Here is a 24,741-nt window from a genome sequence, read left to right on the forward strand (position 1 = left end):
CTTTGCTCTGTATAGTCCAAAAATCTATACTGGGATATCTTAGTAGCTTCAAGGAACTAAGAGTGAGAAGTCAGACCTGAAATAAACAGATTTATAGCAGTGCCCCAAGGTAAAGTTGACTCTACTTAAACTGTTCTTTTGCATAGATTTAAAATAATAAAGACTGCAGAGGAGAGAGGGAATCCTGAAGTGTATAGCTGTTACCACTAAAAGCTTGCTGAAGCCTGAACCTGTCTTGCTGCTTTTAAACTGTTTGCTTTAGTGGAGTAAAACTCAGTCCACTGGAATGATGGAAAATGTGTCCTTGATAGACTGGTGTAGCTCATTATCCTATCTTGTTAACAAGTAGTTGATACAGATGTCTAGGGAATAGTCCATATGGACTGAATGGTGTTTCTTGCAAATAATACTATTTTTTTCAGGCCATACATCATTACTAATGTTCTCTAACATTATTAACGTTGCTACTGTCTTGTAATCTGCAGTGCAAGCTTAAAGGGACTCAGAAGAAGGATCTCCGTTTAGTTGTTAACATTCCCTTCCCTGTACTTGGGCTTATCTACTCCTCTGATACCTTCTTCAGAAGATGCTAGAAACCTTCATTTAATGTTCTTGCTCAAAAGCAAGCTTAGAGGTCATTGAGATTCTCCAAAGGCATTCTCCATTTTAACAAATGTACCAGTGCAGTTCCACAACTTGCTGGACAATCTGCATCTTGCAGTGTTGAGACATATGTAGTAGGATTTGGTGGAAGAAGATAGCAATAGCCTTTAAAAGCACAGAAATTAATGACTAAAACATCTATGACATCCTGGTGTGGGCTGTAGTAATTGCCACCATGACTTTCTCTTTGGTTTTCTGTATTTGTAGAAGAGGTTTGAGTAGAACGTTCCTTAGAGGTACAGAATTTTTATATGTGTTATGAACAAGGCAGGTGGTGGTAGGGAGGTGGTTCTTTCTAAGTGAAATCTGTTTAAATTATGCTAAGTGGCTAGGTGATGATCTTTCATGAAAGTAGAGAAATAGCAGCATGCTATGATCAAGGAATCAAGAGTCTGTCTGGGGCCAAGTCTAAACATAAGCAATCTCATGATATAAATATGGAATCTTGGTCTCAGTCATTCTGAACACAGGTACTAGGTTCAGATATAATCAGAGTGCTTTTGATCAAAATGGTATCATTGAAAGTTCACTTGAATTAGTGCTATGCTGTTTTCAGATGTTAAATGTTCAAGATGTCTCTTGGGATTTTTGGGTCAAACTGGCAAACATCTGTCACTAAATTGCTATGATATTAATACCTCTTGTAGTGGTGGCAGTCTTTAACTTTGCAGTGCAGGATTTTCTTCCCTGCATGGCTTAGATTCTCATTGCTGCCAGGAAAGCACTGCCATTGGATTTCAGTAGATCACCAGGAGTCAGGTGGTTTCTTGCCAAATAGTAGTACAGTAATGGAAGCCTCTGACATGTCCTTGGATGTCTGAACACCCTATTGCTGCCACTGTGCTTATGGAAGCTTAAAGGCAGATCCTACCTGTAGCCCAAGTACTCTCATTAGAATTCCACCTGTAACACTTACTCTTCAGAAGTAAACCACTTGCTACAAAAAGTCCAGGATGTGGGTGTTGACAGCCTGACTGCACAGCATCTTCAAATTTCTTTCAGAAAGAGGATTGTTTCGGATCGCTGTGATCACTCGTCTGGTAAATCGGAACCAGAATTTGTGGTGTTTTCTAATGGTTCAAGCTTATATGCAGTGCCTCAGTATCATGAAGTGTTTCTCTGCTGGCTCCCTGTTAGAAGAAATACTTGGCTTTCTGACCCTGGAAAAAGTGTTCATTCCCCATTGTAATTAGAGGCTTCTACAAATGACAAGAACTGTCAAGCTGTTCTTTGCATCTAGCTGTAGTTAGTCTTGCCCTGGTCTGTCTTCAGACAGTTTAGTCTTGGAAAATGGTTAGATACACCTCTAGACTTAGTATCAGTACTGCTGACAGCTTTTTATGTGAAATTTAAATCCTTTTACTCAGACTTCTTTCCTACTTGAGCTTGATACTAGCTGTCACTTGACAGCATCAGTGGTGGTAATGGGGTTATTGGCTATAAAGCAATACAGTCACTGGAGTGACAGAACTGTGATTAGATTTAACAGTAATATCTGTGCAACACCCTACTGCCCAGACTGTAACATTAAAATTTGAATTAAATACTCTGTTACTTAGGTTACGTGTGTGCTCTAAAGGAACTTAAATTGAGCCTCAACTTTCCTTTTCTTATCAAAGGTGTGAAGGCTGTCTAATAGGGTATTTTATGAGTGGATAGTAGAGTTGCATCAGGTTCCAAGATGTGTAGCAAGACCCATATTCTTCCCAAATGAGTATCTCATCTCAGTGTAGGCTGTTGCAGCTTCAGGTCAAAAGCTGTTGTTGTGGTTTAACCTGACAGGCAGTTAAAACAACCACACAGCTGTTCACTCACACCCCCCCACTCCCACTGGGAGGGGAGAGAGAATTAAAAATGAAAAAAGTAACTTGTGGGTTGAGATAAAGACAGTTTAATAGGACAGGAAAGGAATATTATAATATAGAAAAGTGATGCACAGCACAACTGCTCACCACCTGAAGCTGATGCTCAGCAAGTTCCTGAGCTGCCCTGCCTCCCAGCCAACCCTCCAGTTATATATTGAGCATGATGTCATATGGCAGGGAATACCCCTTTGGCTAGTTTGGGTCAGCTGTCCTGGCTGTGTCCCCTCCCAGCTTCTTGGGTGCCCCCCGCCTTCTCATTGGCAGGGCAGTATGAGGAGCTGAAAAGTCCTTGACTGCTTGGCAACAACCAAAACATCAGTGTGTTATCAATATTATTCTCATCCTAAATCCAAAACCTAGCACTATACCAGCTGCTAGGAATAAAATTAACTCTATCCTACAGCTGTCCTGGTTTCAGCAGGGACAAGTAGTCAATGAGTCAATCCAATGGTTGACTTCCCATTGAAGCAAAATAGCTTACTGTATGGTAGCTGCTCTTTTGACCAAACATGGTAGCTATGATGAATCAAGTCACACTTCTTGGGTAGTACCTACATAAGTAGGAGTACATTATACAAGTTTACTGAGAAGGAAAATGATGGGTTGAAATACAGTGTTCTTGATTATTTCTAAAACAGTTGGTCTTCTAGAAGCTGATCTAGGCATATGTATTTGAACCTCAGCATAGCATGGTAGTGGCATTAGGCAGAGGCTTTAGCTGGTAGTGTTAAGTGTTCGTCTTGAAATATGTTGTAGGTATTTAAAGTGAATGCACCACTGCCTCCACGTAAAGACCAGGAAATTAAAGAGGATTCTTCATATTCAGCAGGATATAACCAGAGTTTCTCTACAGCAAGTACACAGACTCCTCCTCAATGCCAGTTGCAATCTTCTCATGTTGCGGAACAAACTTCTCTTTCACAAGAATCTCTGTCTTCAGGTGAGAACTGTACTTGTCTTTCTATTTCAAGTAGTCTTCAGAGTTCTTCAGCTTATAGCAATATTTTAATTCATTAACATGTGCTGTGAGTAATGCATGTTCTAAATCAGTGAAATTCTGAATTTTTATGTAGCACCCATTAACATTAGTGTTACCATCAACTTGGTTAGAGTTGATGTATGGTGTGTAAACCTAACGTCAAAATTGCTAGCAGGATGAAAGGCTGCTTCAAACTGCTTTTTCTACTAGCTGTATGGACAGTGTCACCTACAGGCCTGATAAAGATATTTCCCACCTATGAGGAAACTCTAGTATGCAGTGATACTTGTAAGTCAAGTGTTTGCTTGGAATTGAAGTGGTAATGACATACTTAATTTTGAACCATTAAATTGGTCTCTGGTAATAGATACAAGTGTTGCTGTACTGCTGGGAGTTGCAGAATTCTAAATATGAAAGTTGGGATAAGCTTTCATTGCTGAGGTGAATTACCCAAAGTGATAAGTATTTTGTGCTGCTAGTACAAGACTAAAATGTCATCTGAGAGCTGTTTAGGATTTAGAATTTTCTTGTTTAAAGAATGGGCTGGTATCTTTCCTTTGAATTTATCTCTCGCATATAATTATTGTAAAACACATGGCTGATCTTGACTGTATTAGTACTTGCCAAAATCTTCACATGGATATTGCACCCTACTATATTAGAGAGAAGCATTTAACAAGTTACTGACAGGTCATGTCTGCTACTCCTACTTATTCCAGTTGTATCTTATGATGTTGAAGTTCTAGCTTTCTGTAGCAGAGATCCATGTTGTTCCTAATTCAGCCCTAAATTTGTCACTAGTTTGTTACCTAGGAAGGCTAATTTCCTAACTAGGAGGCCTCAATCACAAGTTAGTGTAATTTAGTGATGTGTTGAGAATCAGCTGAGCTGCAGGAATGGTTCATGCATGTACTTTGAGCCTGAAGCAGGCGGAAGCTGATGACAGCCTACTCTGCAGCAAAAGATAATCCTCTTTTTACTTCTGTTTATATAGCTCTGATTTCTTACCAATGCTGACTTTATTAGCTGGTTGAGTCTGAGTGTCTGACCTGAAGAATACTAAACTTCCGATAAGTGGGGTCTTGAGCTGCCTTATTCAACGCAACTGACCTGCTTGACATTCAGATATTGTACCAGGTGAATTTATATAGCTGACACTAAGAATTTAAAATGAGACTAGCCCCTAAATTTGCCTGAAACAGGTTCCAGGATGAAAGGAAGCTGGCAGCTAGGAATCTGGATTTATAAGACTATCTAATCAAGTGACTCAAGCTCACTTAAAATTACTGGTTTTCTGCCAGAGGATTCTTCATAGGAATTATGGTAGAAATAGACGGATACCATGTAAAGTCAGTGACACACATGAAGATTAGAGTTCCAAGGCACAATATAAGCATAGCAGTCAGGAAAGCATGTTTAGCTTGAATATTCCTTCTCATCACTGAGACTACAGGTGATCAGCCTTCTATACAGTTTTCTGATGGAACATCATGCTTTTTTATTAATCTTGTGCAGTGGTTCTGCACAGACTTCAGAAAGGGGTTTAGACTGTCACTCTGGATCAGTTTTTAAACTTTTTGGATTGATACAAAGCATGGTCCTGTGGAAACACATGGTTGCAAGGTCTGTATTTAAAGCTAACCATTCAACCACCCTGTGAGTGAAAAGCATTCTTGAGTACCTGTTGCTTGGTGTTGAACTGTCTAATAACATGTGGCAGGAATGTCTGAAGAGACTGAACCCAAATATCTAGCTTTCCACAGTTGTCTTATTGCTATCTAGGTAAGATTGAGTTTCTCTCATCACTTTGAAGGACATTGACACTGAGGTGACCTAGTTTATCAGATAGACCACTAAGGTCTTGCTAGTAGAACAGTGTTGGTTCTAACTGAAAATTCTTAATCAGGTGTTACTTGATCTTATTCTAGCTTGGTTATTTTCGTGATGTTGCTAGCAAGCTTGTTCTGACCTAGGCAATTGAATCTTGTTGAATGCATTAGAGGCTTGCCCTGACAGCCTGGGTTGTCTAGAGTATACTTTAACAAGCATTACACTCAGCAGAACAAAGGGGAGGATCCCCACTTATTTGGAATAATGAAGGAGCATAAGAACAGGATATTCAGAACAGCTTAATCGGTATCTGACCTTCCTAATGCTGCCCTTGCTTCTAGGTGTGATAACTTTTTACAGTTATAAAAGCTTTGAATTCACCTGTGCCTTCTGTTTTAAGCAGTGAATTATCAACCTGATGGAGCTGTTCCTGTTAGCAATGGTAGCCTTGCCTTTTATCCAGCACAGACCAATGTCATTCCCAGACCCCCTCAGCCTTACATTAACAGTCGTGGGTCTGTCAGAGGATCTGCTAGAGGTGGAAGGTCACTGGCTAATTCATATCGTTCCCCTGGTGGGTACAAAGGTATGTATGTATTTACTACCACCTTTAATAAATTTAATACCATGTTATGTTAAAACATGTTTTAGTGTTACTACATTAGATTAAGTTCTATATGTGAAACTTCTTAAAACAGACTGAGCAATGTGCAGAGATTGGGGTCTTCCTTTGTAGAATTTAAGCAAGTAGCCTGTACTTCACGTGTCAGGTGAACTGGCAGAGCAATTTCATAGCCTTTTGAATTATGAAAGTAACTTTTATTAATAGGCTATTAAATTATTTAATTGTACAGACTCTTCAGCTTGCAATTTTGTTTACCCTTCTGAACTCTTTACCTCCTTTATTCTTTTCTTCGCATCTGTCTTGCAAACATTCTGGGCAGGTATTTTCTCTTCAGATGTCACTTGCAGTATTTGCTTCAAACAAGATGCTCTTTGCTTAGTACTGCTGGCTTTAATATTACCAGCAGAAACTGGGATTGAGGGGGAGAGGTTCCGAGTAGTGGAGAGCACTTTTGGATTAATAACAAACTGAAGGGTTTTAAGAGAATGATTGTTTGGTCTCTCCAAATCAGATGCTATTCTGCTGCTAGCTGAAGTACTACGGAGAGTTTTGGCTGACCCTCAGCAGTTACCAACTTAAGGTTGTTGATAGGTGTGGTCGATTCCACTTTTGAAGTGGAAGGGCATTTAGTCTGTGATAGAAGTTGTTTCAGTTACTGGGCTGAGACTGCTCAACACCTTGTAGGAACAAGTACCAGAGAATGAGTTATGTAGTTCTAATTTACCAGCACTTAAGGGTTTGGTAACTAGTGTAATAGCTAAAGATGCTAAATATTATATGCTAAAATGTGTAACAATCATAGCTAACCATCTGTAATAGCAAAAGAAAGTGTTTCTTATTTCAGCTAAATCCTGTCTCTGGCTCTAGCAAGTTTCAGCTGTTCTGTCAAGTCCCATTAATATCAAACAGGTAATTGTTAAGGTCTGGTGTTAATATTTATAAACATGTAATTTTGATACATGCATTAAATAGTTCAGAGTAGCTAATAAAATGCATTCTTTATTGGAGTAGTGGGACTCTGAAATAAGGAATAGATGTGCAATTCATAATGTAATACACAACTGCCGAAAGGGAGCTCTAGTTGTATTCTGGACTTGTACTTGTAAACCAAACCATAAATACTACTGAATAATCAACCTTATTTGAACAGGTTTTGATGCTTACAGAGGCTCACCTTCAATAACTAATGGCAACTATGGCCAGCTGCAGTTCCCTGGTAGAGATTATGCTGGAATGCCATATTCTCAGAGGGTAAGCATTGACTTTGTTTCCAGTAGCCTTCTTGAGCACTGTATGGGAGAAGTCTTCTAATACTGTAGCTTTTCATTATCCTAACAGGTGCACTATTCTTTACAAGCTAGAGTTTAGTTTTGTTTCCTAGTTGAAACCCTTTTTTTGGAACAGTAGACAGCAGCTGAAATAGGAAGTCAGTTCAGACAGATATCTCTGTATGATAGGTTGATTTTAGTCTGAATGGAATCTTCAAAATGCAAACAGATGGCAAATAACATGTGGCATAATGAATCCATTTTACTATGGATTTTAAAGTTAGTTCTTAATGCCTCTGGAGTATAAAATAATGAATTCTTAAAAAGGATACTGAGAATTTGGTTAGGTAAAAAAAAAAAACCCTAAAAAAATGTAAGAAAGGAAAGGTGTTCCTGGTGGGAGGTGCATTTTCAGCTTTTAAATGAAATATATTCTTCTGTACAGACTTGTAACAGACCTGAGATTTAAGGTAATGCTCAATGAACTGACCTGACTGTAATTCAGAAGCTAACTTGCTAGAATAGATTGAAATAGCTCTTTATTTTTACAATAGCTTATATGAAATTAAATTTTCAATAAATAAGGCTGTTTATCTACATCTTAATTATGAACTCCCTCATCGTCTTTCTAGAGCTTGAAATAATCGTGCAAATGAAAAAATACTATTTTGTAGTCCCATTTGCTCTCAGATTTGCTCATAGCAATTTTACTAATACTTCTGTTCCTCTTAGGATGTTAATTACCAGCAGTGCTATAAACGAGGTGGGATAACTAGTGGTCCTCGAGCAAATTCAAGAGGTAAGGCTAACCTCAGGGTTGCTGTGGTACATGTATGTGCTTGGCATAGCAGATCCTGAAGTGTGACTAGTGAGGAAAAAGTGTACTATTACTGATCAAACAGATCAAGCTTGGTATAAATTAACCAATATTGATGAAAGTTTAAGTACTGTTCTTATAGTCACCATTGCGTAGCAGCAGATGTAATTTCACCTCTCAATTTGGTGTCTTCACATGTCAAAGTTCTGACACAATGGTACCTCACTGAACTTTCTTCACAAATAAACTGACCAGGAAATAAATGCAGGGTGGTTCCCATGTTGCATTTGGCTCCATCCCTTAATTGTACGGTCTCGCCTGATTCTGGGTAAGCTGTCAGATCCTAGAACCTTAAAATAACTATTTTTCATAGAAAAAAGTTTGTTTGAGAATACAGGTTTACTCTGTACTTCCATGTTTAGGTTTACAAAATGTAAAGAAATATGTAAGACTAGCTGTTTCAAGCCAAGCATGTATTTTGAGAAGTTCTGAACAAGATAATTTAATCCTGGAAAACATGCTGGAAAAAGCTGGACTAAAGGTGAAAAGCAGTGCTATAGATGAAAAAGATTAATGGTAACTATAGATCCCTACTTTGAAGAATAAAGGGAAATGATGGCATATCATGGAAACAGTTTTAGGATAAAACAGGTCATCTCTGTCAGGGAGAACTCAGAATACACTTCAGAAGAGAAATAAAAGAAATATGAGATTGTGGCAAGTCAGTAATAGATATCAGTGAGGTATCAGTATCAATTTTACTTAGTTTTATTTAATATCTTAAGGTGTTCCTTTCCAGTGGAAATAAGTGGCTTGAAACTTGAAGGCAACTGTCTTAAATCTTAGATCTATTAATGTTTTCATTGTAGACCCTTTTAACTTGGATATCTGAAAAGATAAACAACTTCACTTTGGGGAGCAGGGTGCAGAAAGCTTACAAGCAGTTCTAGTTCTTCAAACTTAATATATTCCAGCATCATAGGTTGATATGACCTACTAAGAATGCAGCTCCAGAGGAACAGTACTGAGGTAACTTGAAGTGCAAATAGAGGTCTTGAAGGTGACCTAAATGACTACGTGGCTTTTGGTAACCCTGACAGTTTTTTCAGAAATTAGATTATCTCCACAAAGAAGCTAGCATATGCTTTTTTATGGTAATATGTGTATGTGGCAAATACTAAAGCTAAAACTCTTCCAAGCTGGTGCCCTCTCCTACCTAAAAGTATGAAAAGTCATTGTTCATCGTTAAATTTTAGTCCATCCTGCTCAGTGCAGCAAGTGTAATGATGAATTAAACCAGCTTCAAAGTTCTGTTCTCAGTGGGGTCCTTTGACAACTTCCTGTAGCTGAAAGATCTATTGCAAAGCCACTTGCTGCTTAAGATTATGCCTGCAGGCTTAAGAGTATCCTTCTGTTATAATACTTATTTATCATTGCTAATCATCTTTAACAGCAGGGTGGAGTGATTCCTCTCAAGTGAGCAGTCCAGAACGAGACAATGAAACCTTTAACAGTGGGGACTCTGGGCAGGGAGACTCCCGCAGCATCACCCCTGTTGATATGCCAGTGACAAGCCAAGCTGCCACCATACTACCAGTGCATGTCTACCCTCTCCCGCAGCAGATGAGAGTTGCCTTTTCTGCCGCTAGAACATCTAACTTGGCCCCTGGAACTCTAGACCAGCCAATTGTGTTTGATCTGTTGCTGAACAACCTTGGAGAAACTTTTGATATCCAGCTTGGTAGGTTCAACTGTCCAGTGAATGGTACATATGTCTTCATCTTCCACATGCTGAAACTGGCTGTAAATGTCCCCCTGTATGTGAATCTCATGAAGAATGAAGAGGTCCTAGTGTCAGCATATGCAAATGATGGGGCTCCTGATCATGAAACAGCTAGTAACCATGCGGTCCTGCAGCTGTTCCAGGGAGATCAGATCTGGTTGCGTCTGCATCGGGGAGCCATCTATGGAAGTAGCTGGAAATACTCCACTTTTTCGGGATACCTCCTTTATCAGGACTAAAATCCAGTGCGATGTTTACAAGAGCTGCTCCAAACACCTTGGTGGAGGGGGGTGGGACTAGCTTTGCACTTACTACTGACTTCATAGAAGATATGTGGTTCCATTATTGGGGGAAGTGATGGTCCTGTTGTGCAAGGTGAAATCATGGAGTTGGGGTACTGAATCAGCACTAATTTGGCACTTTATCAGTTGTGATGTAGCCTTGCTAGTAAAGCTGTGAATGTATATTGTTTGCACTTACCCTAAACTGTATTAATGTCCAGCTTACTACACTATCGATTGCCTCAAGTATGGGCTATTCACAATGCCTTGTTGTGCCTCAATAAAACAAGTTAATATGCATTTTAGTATTAATCTTGCCAGTGGTCTTTATTTTTAAAATATATCAAACTGAGCTTATTCCTGATGTGGGGTGTACATGCATGCTATTAAATAGAACTGGTCTTCAAGTTTCAGTAACTCAGGTTATAGTTAATTGGGATTACTTGTTTAGTTCTTGCTTGATGCCATTCTCATTCATTTTGATCCCTTGATCAAAATGAATTCAAGATTTACTTACCTGCTTCCTTTTTAACTGAAAGGTCATGAAATTAGAAGTGAAATTAGGACGACTTGATTTTGACAGGATATGCATCTAAACCTAGCTTTGTCATATCACCTGCCCTTCAGAAGTGATGTAGCTGAAATTCTTAAGCTTCAAAACAGTCACTGTTTGTTATTCAGCTGCAATATATTTAAAGTTAAAATTGACTGACCCTTGTGAAGCACAAATATGTATGGATTCCCTCCCCCATGAGACTTAACTTGTATTACAATCCTATTCATCTCCTTTCAGAGCTGCTGAGGAGCTTGGTATTTGTAGTTGAAGCCTACTGCCTGCATTTTAAATCAAACCTGAATACAAATGCTAGGAAGTGTTCATGAAATTCCTTTCTTGGAACTAACAGGCTATGTGACTATCAGCAATCTTTGTGGCCTGAGAACTGAAAAGCTGTGATGTATGTCCTCGTCTAAGCTGCAGCAAGTCAAATGCTATAAAGCATTTCAGTGTTTAAAGTGGAAGTATGAACTAGTAAGAAGACTGTAGGTCACTGTCTCTTTCTACTTTTAAAAACTTCAGTAGTCTGTTTTAGCAGTAGGAAGTACTTTATCTGAGTGTACTAAGGTAGCAGTGCAAAAGCCTGACTGGTGTATCTAAGGATGAGCTAGAACTATGCAAAGTAAAAGTAGTTCAGCTATCTGCTTATTTAAACAAAAGTAAAAACCTAAATGGAATAAACTTCAGACCTGATGTGAAGCTGCTGTTTCTTGGTAACTAGTTTCACAACTTCCAACTTTAAACAGTTTTCCCCTGCTACCATGCAGATGCCAAAACAAGTTGTCTGGCATGACTTCATAAAGTTACTGGCATAAAAATCTTGGGTTTATTCCAAGCTTAGGTTTCTTTTTCATATAGATTTTGAGGATGATCATACTTCAAGTCTTGGTTTAATTTCTTTGGCAAGTTTCGAGATGAGAAATTTAGGTGGGATAAAGTCTTAGGGAACATAATTTTAACTGCTACAGGCAAAAATGTCAAGCCTTAACTGTACTTTGTATTTTTAAACATGTTAATTCTGACCTTAGCCAATAAAGAGGCTTATTTCTAGAATGCACTCTCAGTGGAGGATAAGTGGCAGGAGTTTAATTAGCACTTTTTTCTTAGACTGTTAACTTTCTTTGTATAGTAATATGGAATGGAGTAGACAGGCCTTTGGCAACCTCAGAGGCAGTTACTGTCAATACAGGAAGCACTTGTTGCTTTCTAATGCTCCAGTTCAATCAAGTCTGGATGACTGCTTGGTGGGCCTGTGTTACTACCTGTTTCATCTTATTTCTTACTGGCAGATCTAGCAAAGCTTTTATGTATCTTTAGCTTGCGGATATTTAAGATAACTGAGGTAAACATACCAATTTCAGAGCTGGTTGTCCATCTGTAAGATGGATTTTAAAATTCCTAACTAAAGGAGTACGTGCTGTCACAACCAGAAGCGTGCAGATATCATGAAGCATGAAATCTAATTGTTATACTGTTCCTTAGTAGTAAAGTTGACCAAAATACTATAATGAATGGCTTTTAAAAAAAAACCTTTATATTTTTATAGGGTTTATCAGTCTGAGTTGGAATAATTTCTATAGTACCAGCTACTTTAAAATAAAATGTCTGGTTTTTCCTGATCTTTGTTAAAAAATATATAACTTGGACAATTCTCTTCCCACAGAATAACAAAATATGATCAGTTTTATCCTATAGGCTTCTCACATAGTATCACCTTAGCTAGAACTGTTGGTTTTTCACTGGGTTTCTAGTCAGAGCCACAAACACAGCTTTAGCTGACCTCTGTTACAAGAAGGAACACCAGTACAACAGGCACTACTGTCATAAAAAAGCTTTCAGACTAGATGCAACTAAAAAGGCTAGTACTGAACCTTAGATGCTAAGGCTATGTTTAAAAAATACTGTAGAAGACTGAGCAAAACGTCCTTTCTCCACACCAATAGCTGGCCGAAATCCACTGGTAGAAAATTCCTATTCTAATCTTCAAAATACCTAAAACTATGACCTGATATGATTTCCTGTGATAAACATTAGGATATTGATACCTCATTCTTTGTGCTTCTAGATTAATGCTTGGTTTTGAAAGCTTTTCAAAGTACCTCAGGGTATTTCAGTGCATTATTTACTGACATCAGTTTTAGTCTACCTCAGTATGTCCAGACTAAAGACCTAGACCCATCTTCTACTTCTGGGCAAAGCATTTAACAGGTGAGTTTTACAACTTGAAAATATGATCTGCCGATACTTTTTTCCTCAATAGTTGTTAAATGAAGTTGCTTGAATTGTTGTAGTAGGTATGCCTAAACTATGTAAGGATGATAATTGGCTCTAATTAAGACATACAAAGAGGCATCATAGTTCTGCTAACTTCTATTGCTGTCTTTGCTGTACAAATCAGGTATCACCTAAATTCTCTCCAGTTTAGTGATCTTGTGCAGACTGCGGAAGATAAACTGTAAGGGTAAGGAGCTAACACTAGGTTTGGATTTTGAGTGAGTGAATTTCCATGTTTCCTTCTCTGAATTCAGTGAAATACTGGAACTACCCTGAAATGGCAGGGTGTACTGGTTTTGTCTGGGATAGAGTTAATTTTCATCACAGTAGCTGGTGTGCTGATGTGTTCTGGATTTTTGGATTTGATAACACAGGGATGCTTTAGTTATTACTAAGCAATGCTTGCACAGAGTCAAGGCCTTTTCTGTTTCTCATGTTACCCCGACAGTGAGCAGGCTGGGGGTGCGCAAGAAGTTAGGAGGGGACACAGCCGGGACCAAAGGGATACCCCAAGCCATATGACATCACACTCAGCAACACAAGCTGGAGGAAGAAGAAGAAGGGGGGACATCGGAGTTACGGCGTCTGGTATCCCATGTCACCGTTACGCGTGACGGAGCCCTCCTTTCCTGGGGATGGCTGAACACCTGCCTGCCCATGGGAAGTGGGGAATGAATTCCTTGGTTTGTTTTGCTTGCATGCATGGCTTTTGCTTTACCTGTTAAACTGTCTTGATCTCAACCCATGAGTTTTCTCACTTTTGCCCCTCCAATTCTCTTCCCTGTCCCACCAGGAGGGAGTGAGCGAGCAGCTGCGTGGTGCCGAGCTGCCTACTCATGGGGTTCAACCATGACAAAAGGTTTCTTCAAGTTTTCAAAATACTAATGGACTTGTGACTTTTGTGTGTTTTTCTCCCAGGGTATGGAAGTGAGAGGAGACCGTGAATGATCTACGGTGGTGGTGCAGAGAATGTCACTGTTGGGTTGTGCTGGTTCAGCTTGCTTATGTTTTCCTCCCTGACTGCTGTAAATTATCTACAGCTGCTCTGACAAAACAGTCAGTGGGGGAGACTGCTTCAGAATTTAACTCCGATCAAAGTCGTATTTGGAGGCCTGGCATACGTTTATCTGCTGCACATCATTCTTCCTAGCTTTTTATCAAATCTATACATGTCTTTTGAGAAAATTAAGTTTGATAGTCTTGTGGAGGATACGAGAAGTCTGTTGTGTGTTCTAATTGGAGATGTACTCTACCGTAACCAGGTAAAAACGAGTTAACTCTCCTTATGCACTTGTTCACAAGTCTCTGATCACCTTAACGTGTCTTGTCTCCCAACTATAAACAATTCTATTAAGAATGAAAAAGCTTCTCAATTTGTATCTGCTGACTGAACATTTCCAGGTGGTAGTGTACGTGGAAAAAACCCATATTGTGAAGTACTAATTTGGCAGGAGAGTACTAGTTCATGCAGCTTTCAGATTGTTTGGGTCTTAGATGAGTAAGGGCTGTGGTTGATACGGAAGGGAGGCTTTATGCTAAGTACAGGTCCAATCACTTTGTCATTAGTTTACTACAATGAAGTAAACCCTATATTGAAAACAGTGGATTACTTTTAGCTTGTAGCACATCACACAAAGGATCGTTGTCTTCTTTCTCATACTTTTCCACGAGTATCTCTTATGAACTACAACCAGATGCCATCCTAAATGAACTCGGTTGGCAACATAAGGGAGGAGTTGTTCTACGCCGGCAGGAAGTACGTTGCATGTAGCATTCAGCTAAAACACTGCCTGCATTTCAAAACAACCAAAAGTCAAAGGCCTGATTCTAAGTAACCTGCAATATGTAAGGCTTTTCTATTTTTTCTCCATCTCCCAAAGTTCTTGAACTTAATGAATTTATCTTGATAACAACTCTGTCAGGAACTTGGTCTGATTTTCGTTGAGGTTAAACTTAACGTTGCTTTAAAAATCTTTGGTTTCAGCAACTGAGTTTCAAAATATGATTGCTTGTTCTAAATACTTCATAAAAGTGTTGGTTTAGTGCACCTGGAGATTTTTGGATCTTTAAAAAAAAAATAACCTTTGCTTTCTCTTGTCTCCTCACCACCCTTTTATTCTCATCCTTTTTTTCTGTACTTGCACGCTGGTGCAACTTGGATTTCATTTATTTGTTTTTAGTTTCTTTGTATATCACTTGTCCTTTGCACACTGGGTCTTCCCTCAGCAACAGTGGTAGACAGCTGACAAGAAAATCTCACAATTCTACCTCATTCTTTATTTTGCTGAGTAGCAAAACATTATTTTTGAAAAAAAACACATTCTAATTCAGTCCCAGATCCATTATTTTGAAGTAGCTGCAGCCCAAAATATTAACAGAATCTTTGCTCTAACAAAAAGGCATACAAGTTCTTGCTTATAAGAAATTACTTTCATTGTGAAGTGTTTCAACTTACATAAAAATATTTCAATTAATGATTAAACTTATTTTTAGAATAACATAGCCACTGGTATCTATGGAGGTTCATGTTTTACAGGAAGAACTATCAGGCAGACATCTAACCCAGCGCACAGGTAGACTAAAATGCTTGCAACAATACTTCCACAATTAAATCACTGCTGACATATTACAAAGGAAATAAGCGTTATTGAGCTGGATGCTACTCAATTTAGAGACTTGTTTCTATTGCCTCATTGATGGCTGTGTGCACAAAAAGCAGGTCTTAAAAGTAAAATCTTAGGTACAAAATCTTTTCCCTTTTTTTTTGTAGTAAATGTTGTGTGTTAAACGTGCTGTTTTAAATACAAGTGGTAAGTGCAATAACATTCTGAAAAACATTTTAGGAAGATGTTAAAATAGACTTTAAGCATATTTTGGTCTTTATTGATATGTGTTACATTACCAGCTTCACAAGACTCAAGTCCTTCAGTGAATCAGTTTCATAACTTCTGAGTTCTCGTACCACAGATGAATACACAAAAACGGAATAAAACAGAACTGCTTTTAAACTGTCCATAACATTCCCATTTTGGAAAAGGAAGTAGAGCTCAAAATCCTTTAAAGTAATTTGGTTTTAGTGGGATACATGATTCAATGTCTTTAAAATGGGCAGTTTTCCCTGGACTAGTCTTACTATCTTAACCAAAATGGCAAAGAACTACCATAGTTAACAATATATACTTTTTACACTCACATTGCTTTTTGTTTGATATATTTTATGATTACTGGACATACTCTCCTCTGCTTTTAAGAAGGAATGACAAGATGAATAAAAGTACCTACAATTTTTTGCTAGATGCTTCAGACCTGCATTACCAGAGAACAGAAAGACAGTACTTGAACAACAATAGGTGTTCTGCACCACTTCAAAAAGTGAAGAAAACCGCAAGAGCATGCACAATCTCCAGATACTAGGTAAGTGTGATTCGTTTTTACAGCTAAATTCTTCTTGTATTCTAGGCAAACTTATTAAGAGACTTTTTTTTTAATAAAATCATTATAGTATTAGATGCTTTAACATTTTTTCTTGTAAGCAATTTAGAAACTTAAGTTATTTAGTGACAGTAAAGATGTTGTGGCAAGTATTACCATACAGTCCCCTCAGTTAGAGAAGGCTATCCCTGCCATAAATGGTACTCCTCTGCATTCACCATTGTTAAGAAGAATATTCTTCAGTATAGGTCAGGTAATACAGAAGTTGAGGGAAGTACTTCTGTTTTCTTAATTGAGGAGCAGTAATGAGAAGTGACATTTTATACTGTAATTACAATGAAAAAATGACACACAGTCCAATTGTGTTCTTAAGACATCTATATAATGGTATGATCTTGTAATTGCCCTTACGTTTGACTCTTCCAAAACACAGCAAATAGCCTTTCTGTTACTTCTACAGTTTAGTAACACATCTCTGGTTTGTAAATGTTATGTAAAACATCACCTGCAGAAGTAACTGAAGGTTTTGGCTACGATTGTATCAGTCATGAGTTTTTTTCTGCCATGTTGTGAACTGCACCTCTGATAGTTATCTTATACCTGCACAGTTGTTTACATCTTCCTTTGGCTCACCTGCATGTTCTAGGATTTAAGGGGAGAAACTGGACAGGAGCGGAGCATCACAGTGGGGCAAATGCCTGTGGTTAGAAGTGGCGTTTGTGTATTCCTGACAACCTGAGTGCTAAGCACGTTCCACACACTGTCACATGCAAACACCATTAAGATAAGCAAACCATTTTCAGGGTCTACTCATCTACATAATGACAAGTATCAGAAGCATAGTAGGAATCATCATGTGCGCCCCAACTGCACGTTCTAGGAAGCTCCTTGCAGCAAATCTCTTTCTTCCTGCATGGAGTAAACTATTAAGAAGGAAAACTAGGATTATTTTTAAGTACAGCACAAGTATGTGCTGCTAAAGATGGTGCAGAGGGTCTGGCCGCATCCCACAGGCCGGGCAACCAAACGCCTGTGGGCCTGGTGTGCCTTAGCGCTGCCACTCACTGTAAGGTACCAGAAGAGGCCACCAAGCAGCGATGGACAGAGGAACCTCAACACAACCGCAGCAGCGGCGGCTGCAGGCTGGCTGCAGTGGTGAGGCCCTGCCTCCCCTGGCCCAGCCGCCCCCTCGCTGCCGCGGCTGCCCGGGTCTGCTCCCTGCCGGGGTCCTGAGCCTTCCCCTCCATCGCCATGAGAGCGGCGGTTTGCTATCGGCCGAGTCTCCGGTTGGTGTCTCCGGGAATGGAGAACGGGGCAGGCGTCCCTGGACGCAGAGGCTGCAGCAGAGGAGCCAGCAGCCGCATCGCCACCGCCCCCCCCCCCGCTTCTTCCTCCGTACCGCGACATGGCCACCCACCGCGAGCCACCCCGGCTGACTTTTATCCGTACAACAAGATGGCGGCCACCTCTCGCCGACCTCTGCACGAAGCCAGAAGGCGGCGCTGCGGCCGTAAAGCAGTGCCCGTTTCCCGACACCCAGCTGTCGCAAACCGGTGAATGGCTCTGGAGAGGGACCGGGGGGGCTGGGGGACACGAGCCTGTGATTGTGGCACGGGGGGGCGGCGGCGCTAGCGGCGGCGGCTCCTCTTCCTCCTGCTGCGCCCGGGAAAGCGCTGCCTGCCGGCGAGGGGGGGGGACGATGGATCCCAACAGGATCATCCAGGCTCTGAAGGGCACCATAGACCCCAAACTGCGCATCGCCGCCGAGAACGAGCTCAATCAGGTGAGGGGAGCGGCCTGCCCCGCCCCGCCGCGCCTCACCCCGGCCACCGCGCGGCACGGGGTCGCCCGGCCCCGCCGGAAGGGGCGGGGGGGGGGGGGTGTCGGGGTGCGCCCCCTCCTCCGTGCCGAGGCGCCGCGACCGCCCGCTCCGCTCCGCAGCGAGGGGCTGTGGGGAGTGGGGCCGCGCCGCTGCCCTCCCCCTGCGCGGGCTGTAGCGGAAAGCGGGGCCGGGTCGGGGGCGGCGGCGGCATCCCCCCCCCCCCCGCCGGAGCGGGCGCTTCCGCGCCGGCTGTCAGCGGTCGCCCCGCTGGCTCGGGCGCTCGGCCGCAGCGCCGGGCGGGGGCGGCCTGGCAGCGGGAGGCAGGGCCGCCCCGGTCCGGCTGCCGGGACCCCCGGGGCGGGGTCTGCCGCTGCGAGACGGGCCGGCTCTCGTCTCCAGCGTCCCCGGCTCCGCGGTGTAGGTGCCCGGCTGCCGGCGGCTGGGCGGGATCGCTGCCCTCGCTCAGTGCTGTCCTCGGTTTGGTGACCCAGCAGCAGGGCGAACCGAAGTGAAGTGCGGCGATCTAACCCTCGGCGTGGCCTAAGTACTGGCGTTCGGTGCTGGAAGGCGCGACACAGAGCTCCGCTCTGCTCACATCTCTCTCTTGCTCTTACAGATCATAGACGGCAGTGACTGTCAGGGATTCATTTTGTCCCGTTCAGCAGTACACCGAGTAAAACTTTGTGAAAGGCACATTCGGTTTTTGTGGGTAGTATTTATCACAGCATCCCGCAGTTAATGTAGCGGCAGTATGCGCTGAATCAAAACTGTGACCACAATCTCGATTTGGGCATTTGAAAAAAGAAGAAGTTCCCTTGCACGACATTAACAAAGCTCTAAGCTCTATATTTTGATGGAATATTTGATCAATTCTATTTGAGGACTTGGATTTTTCATCTCTTGGTGTGTTACCAAAACGGTCCATGAGAATTGACTGTCGGGAATTACTGCTACTTCAGGATTGCTCCTCCAGCTTAATTTTCTATTTAGGCAAGTTAAAACTCCTTCTAAATTAGCTATAGCTAATCCTTGCTTTAGCAGTTGGCAAGTTCCTTTAGTAAATCAATGGATTAAGTGCTGGGCATTGAGGATGCTTTTGCGGATAGTTAGATACAAACGCAAAACTTTTTTTCTTCTTTATTTGGTGTAGTTACTTTAAAAATTCATCAGTACCTATTTTTATCCCTACTATTAAGGACTGAGAGGGAAATGATAAATATTTGTCAGCAGCCTGTTGCACAGGAATCAAAACTACAATAATAAACTGCTGCATGTTTGGCAGGCTCAGAACAAAGAGGCAGCTGTCTGGATTCCTGGGTCCTGCTTCTAACACTGTTGTTTTAACAGCACCAATGAGTACTGTGAAGCTCAGGAAAAGTTTTGAAAGCATTTTAGGATTGAAATCTGTAAAATGTTTTAAGTTCAAGTGATGGGTAACGTAATTTGCGTGAAAGACCCAAGTTTTAGTTTCAAGGTTGTAAGTGTATTTATCGAGAACAGGTTGCGATACAGATTTTTATTTAAAATAGCTGACATATTTTCTCTTTTATAACTATTATAAGGAATGAATCTTGAACTTAAGACATACCTATTATTGTGTAGGCTTCCTGTTACTAAATGAAGCATGATGTATCTGACTGACATAGTGTACTGATGCAGTGCTAGGTTTGACAGGACTCTTTGGATGAGTGGAACAAAAGTGCTCCTGAGGAATGTCGCTTAACGTGGGCCTTTGACATCTTGAAGCCTTTCAGTGCTTTTGAAGTAAGACTTCAAAGCAACGTGTCAGACTCCCATGTATCTAATGATAGTGTTGACATGTAACTGTGTTCCTGCAAGTACAGGAATCCAGATGCTATTCTAGCATTTATCTTGTTCTAGCAAAGGAACCAATCCACCAACCAAACAGAAAACCCTCCAACAATAAGTACTGAAGTGGTAATACAACACCTGGCCAAACAGAACAAGGGTCACCTTTATTCTGTGCACTAGTGAAGGTGGTGCTGCTCCTGATACACGCTGATGCATATTGAGCTAAAACTTCTCTTCTGTTAGCCCCTCTGCAGTGTATGTTTGCTTTCAAGTTTTGATCCAGGTAGTTACAGAAGCTTCCCAGAGAGTATAAATCCTACGAGTCCACCAATATAGCATCTTTCTTTAGGTATCTCGTTGCTTGTACCAATACAGAGAGTCCTTTAGAGCAATATCATAATAGTCCCAACTCCATAATTTGCTTTTTTTCCCCTTTATTATATCTATTGGAAGGCTGTTTGTGATTCTTCTTCCTCCTGCAGCTGGAAACAAGTGTTGGTTTCCAGCCAAAATTAATTTATGGTCCATTTATATCCATTTGTGCCAGCCTTACTTCTTAACTGGAATAGGTTTCTTGGTACCCGCTCTGATGCATTTGTCAAAGGCTGATCCCTACTGGCCTGTTTTCCTAGCCTCAACAGGCTGTATTTCCTTTGCCTTATCATAAAACTGAATTTATGAAATCTGATAATAGGAGAGAACAGCTCTTCTCTGCACTGATTTTCCTTTGAATTAATCTTTCTTGTGCAATCTGGTCATTTGCGTTTGCAGCATTCTAAAAAGTCTCACGCTCAATGCCACTAATACCTCATTTGATGCATCCTAAAACTACAGTTACCTTCTTCGTGTTTAACGCCTACATATTTCTTACCACTTAACATACTGAGGTCCTTTTATCCTATGGTTGTTCCTCACTAAGAAACCCAAGCTTTTAGGAGAAATTTCTGTTTTCCTTGAGTGTATGACCATGTACTTTGCCCTATTACCGCACTCCATTTTTGTTGATGCAGTTCTAAAGATCATTCGGTTCTTTGTAGGAGTTTTCTGATCTTTCTCTTTGGATGATGCATGCTACTTCTGAGTCATCAACAAACTTCACTTCTCTCAGTGACCTGAACAGAAGTGTAAGTGTGGGATTTGTCTGAAATGTGATACTTTATCAAGTAGAGCAGTAATTTCCTGCTGGGTCAGTAATCTCTGTTGTGTAAGTGCTGTCATTTCCCTTTTAGCCTGTTGATTTTCTAAGTGTACACAGCCTTGCATCCTCCTCTTTTTCTTTCATTCCCCTCCCGCCCTTTTTTTTCCCAGGTCTGTCACATCACAATCAGTGTGCACTTCCATGATCTTATTTAATAATCACGCTGTACTTATTAGAATAGTGAATTATATAAAGAAAAATACTCCATTTCTGTGCACTTTTCTTTGCTGTCTGTTCTAGGCCGTTACTTTTGTTAGGTCTGTCTCACGGACTTTAGGGACCTTTGCTGGGTTTAAATCTTTTTTTTTTTAAAAAAAATGACTAAATATTGCTTTCATGTGCCAGTTCTTGGAGTGTCATGGAATGTACTGTCTGATTGTTTGAACGTACAAAGCCATCTCTGATTCCAATTCAGATAGAATTACTGTACGATTTTAATGCATTAATCTTCATTGGCTCAGCCTGCTGTAATACATTTCTTTGGCCTGTAACAAAGGGGAAAATAAGAAGAACACAATTGCAGAAATACAGCTGTTTAAATATTGAAAAGGACTTCCAGAATTTGGCTTTGATGGGAACTGAGTGCTGGAAGAAGAGAAAGAATTGTGAGAAAATTGGCCAAAATTAGAAAAGTCCAGAATAAAGTTGCGTTTCCTTCCATATCTTCCACAGCTTTGTTGAGCTGGTGGCCATGGTAGGCAGGGATCTTAAGGCCACTCTGAAAGTGGCAGGGAGCACCTCCTGTTACCTAGAGGAAGGAATCTCAGGTATTTGTATTGAAGACCAATTTGATGAGGAAGTTGACTTGCATGGTTAGAAGTGCTGTGAAAGTGGAGTTTGGGACTGAACAAGTTTGGCAGCAGAACCCACAGAGGAAATAAGCTCAGGTAGGTTCTTATATGTGTTTATTTTCACTGTGTGCAAAAACACTCTGCATTTTCCCCTCCCTAAATGATGGCTTTGGATGTAGTCAAGAAAGAAGAAAGTGTCTTTTGAAGTTCCAGTTTGTTTTAACAACCTGACTGTGGCTGCTAGCATAAAAACCAAAAGAGAAAATCCTATTAACAACTGCAACAATATTCCCAAGTGTGACAAATACTGATAGAGTTTCCAAAAGTAGCACATTTTCAGTGCACAGCAAACAGAAAATAAAACCTAGTAAACCAGATAGCTGAGCATTCAAATCAAATGCATGAAAGCCTTAAAATAATCTTTGTAAACAATTAATTGCATACATATTCAAGGTACAGGTTTTGTCTGTGCATTTGTCTTTGCAAACAGAGATGTAGTGCCTTGATTTTTCAGCAAATTTTATGTGCCGTGCTTGGATTCAGAGGTACAGAGAAAGAGATGTTGTTTACTGCTGGTGGAGAAGGATGGTCTGGGCTTCGTTTGCAGAACCTGAGGGAAGGCTCCAGTTTGCCACGTCCATTGTATTGTCCTGGATTGTCCTGTTGTGCTGCAGGGGAAGAATCACCTGCCTGTGCCATTCTGCACTCAGCCACTGTGGTTGCTATCACTGCAGTGGGAAGGTTACTGACAAATGTCATTATGGAGTAGTTGCTTGCCGCGGGCTTTAAATGAGACAGCAAGCAAGACACAAGAATTATACTTACTGAAATGTGTTTAGTAGTGTACGCTGCATGATAACCTGGGAGCCAAATCTGAATGTTAGATGTGGGAAGTATTTGCTTTGGTAGGATCCATTTGGGGAAATTTTCATGTGTTTTCCTTGCTTATCTCTAGTCCTTTACGTGTAACAGTGTTCGTCTTGCTGTTTTTCAGTGGCCTGTCTGAGGCTTTCTTGGGTGTCATCTGTTCTATGCCTAATCAAATGGAAGAGGAAACAGGCAAAAAAATGATGTGTTCTCTGATGTTTTGAACAGTGGAGCTGTGATGCTGAGGCAGGGAAGAATGCAGTTAGGCCAAAGGTGAAAGGACAGAGTGCGGGAAGCTGTACAGCTGCAGGGCACAGATCCTGAGACAGTGGACACAGGTGGAACAAGATCTGTGGGATATATGCATCTCCTTGGTCATTGCTGTAAACCCCATTGCATTTACCAGTGCTGTATGCCTCTCCCAGGTTAGCTGCCAGCCTTGCACATTGCTGTATCCCATCCTCTTAATCCCAATGGAAATTAGATGAGATTTTTTTTTTTTTTGGCATCAGTGCTCTGATCTGTGATTCATATAAGAGCAGCCAGTATGCGTTTTACAGAGCTTTAAGATAATCGTTCTTTACAAGTACTCATTGAAAGTTTATTTTTTCAAAACCTTTTACTTTCTTCAAAATAAACATATGCCCCCATTGATCAGCACCTTAATAGAAAGTTTTACCAAATCACAACAGTGTGAATTCCAGGCAATGTAATTATTCACAAGCTGCACAAAGCAGCACGCTGTGTTACAGGAGTTGCGCTGAAGGTCTTTTTCAGCCATCTGGTGCCTCCCTGCGGTTCCTGGGCACCGCTCTTCAAAATCAGCAGATAGCTTTCCATTCCTTCCATAGGACTGACGATATTCCTGCTCTCCCTTTGTAAAAGTTCAGGTGCAGCTGTAACGATACAAATAACCGTCTTACTGAACTCATCCAGCTCTGAAGTCTCTTCCTTGTCTCCTTCCATTTACACATTTTTACCTAACAGTTGCTCTGCACCTGCTCGCGTGATACGTACAGCTTTACTCAGCGGTGTCTAGGTGCCTGTGGTATGATTTCCTGAGCAAGGAAGGGAAAGGATAACGTCCCAAGATCACAATTAGCCTGACAACTAAACCAAAGAGAATGTGCTGGTATAGGAAAAATGTTGCTGCATGCAGCTTTTTAAAAAGTCCTCTGTTCCAAAAATTGCAAGCAGCATGTAGTTTTCCTGGCTGGGTTTATTGCTGCACAAGTGAACAGGATGGTATTTGAGCTTCACAAATACAACAGAATCAGGTATCTTGTTTCTAAAATGAGCACACAATCTCTGTGGGTCTCTACAGTGTTCGTGTTTCTGATAATGAGTAGAAAATGAAGCTATGTGAATTATGCTAATGACAATAGTATGGAGTAAAAGGATTTAGTGGGAACTTGATACTGTACTGTGTCCTTGTGATCTCTTTAGGGATGTCAGTGTGCAAAGTGTAAAGAAAACCTCATAGCAGCGTGCTGGTAGGGATGGGGCCTCCTCTGAGACGCTGTGCGTACCTTCTGCGTAACATGTCTTTTGTCACTCCAGGCGCTCGCTGAGAGGGTTTGCTGCCCGGGCCAAATAACCATATTTGTATATATCCTGGCAAAACTTCAGGGATAGCGGTTGTGCGCCAGCACAAGTGGTACCAATAAAGCTTCCTGGAGTAGCAGTGACTTTAATGTAGATTCAGTAAAAGCTGTTTGCACAGAGAAAGGGCAATAATTTATACTGTTATCACCATGTCCACCCTAAATGTGATACTGGTAGGAATACTGCAGGAAAACAACAAAACAACCCCAAATAAGATTGTGTTCTTATTCAATGTGTTTATAGTAGTAAAAGCTGTGTGTAGATTAGGTCTGA

At 40.9% G+C, this 24,741-nt stretch overlaps 2 protein-coding genes across 6 annotated transcripts in view; both read left to right on the forward strand.

Annotated features, from left to right (window-relative positions):
* Positions 1 to 10,416, forward strand: part of CAPRIN2 (caprin family member 2) — a 36,759-nt gene extending 26,343 nt beyond the window's left edge. For 3 of the 5 annotated variants that reach the window (XM_075756198.1, XM_075756181.1, XM_075756206.1), the window contains 5 exons: positions 3,285 to 3,468; positions 5,738 to 5,923; positions 7,113 to 7,213; positions 7,963 to 8,029; positions 9,501 to 10,416. In XM_075756198.1, coding sequence (XP_075612313.1) covers positions 3,285 to 3,468; positions 5,738 to 5,923; positions 7,113 to 7,213; positions 7,963 to 8,029; positions 9,501 to 10,069 — 1,107 coding nt within the window. In that variant the 3' untranslated portion in view covers positions 10,070 to 10,416. The remainder of the gene's footprint in view (positions 1 to 3,284; positions 3,469 to 5,737; positions 5,924 to 7,112; positions 7,214 to 7,962; positions 8,030 to 9,500) is intronic. The other 2 variants (XM_075756209.1, XM_075756192.1) reach the window with 1 other exon arrangement.
* A 7,625-nt stretch (positions 10,417 to 18,041) lies between these two features.
* Positions 18,042 to 24,741, forward strand: part of IPO8 (importin 8) — a 47,393-nt gene continuing 40,693 nt past the window's right edge. The window contains exon 1 of the mRNA XM_075756223.1: positions 18,042 to 18,156. Within this exon, the coding sequence (XP_075612338.1) occupies positions 18,073 to 18,156 (84 nt within the window). The 5' untranslated portion in view covers positions 18,042 to 18,072. The remainder of the gene's footprint in view (positions 18,157 to 24,741) is intronic.

This window comes from Balearica regulorum, chromosome 1, assembly GCF_011004875.1.
Source record: "Balearica regulorum gibbericeps isolate bBalReg1 chromosome 1, bBalReg1.pri, whole genome shotgun sequence".
Classification (NCBI taxonomy): domain Eukaryota; kingdom Metazoa; phylum Chordata; class Aves; order Gruiformes; family Gruidae; genus Balearica; species Balearica regulorum.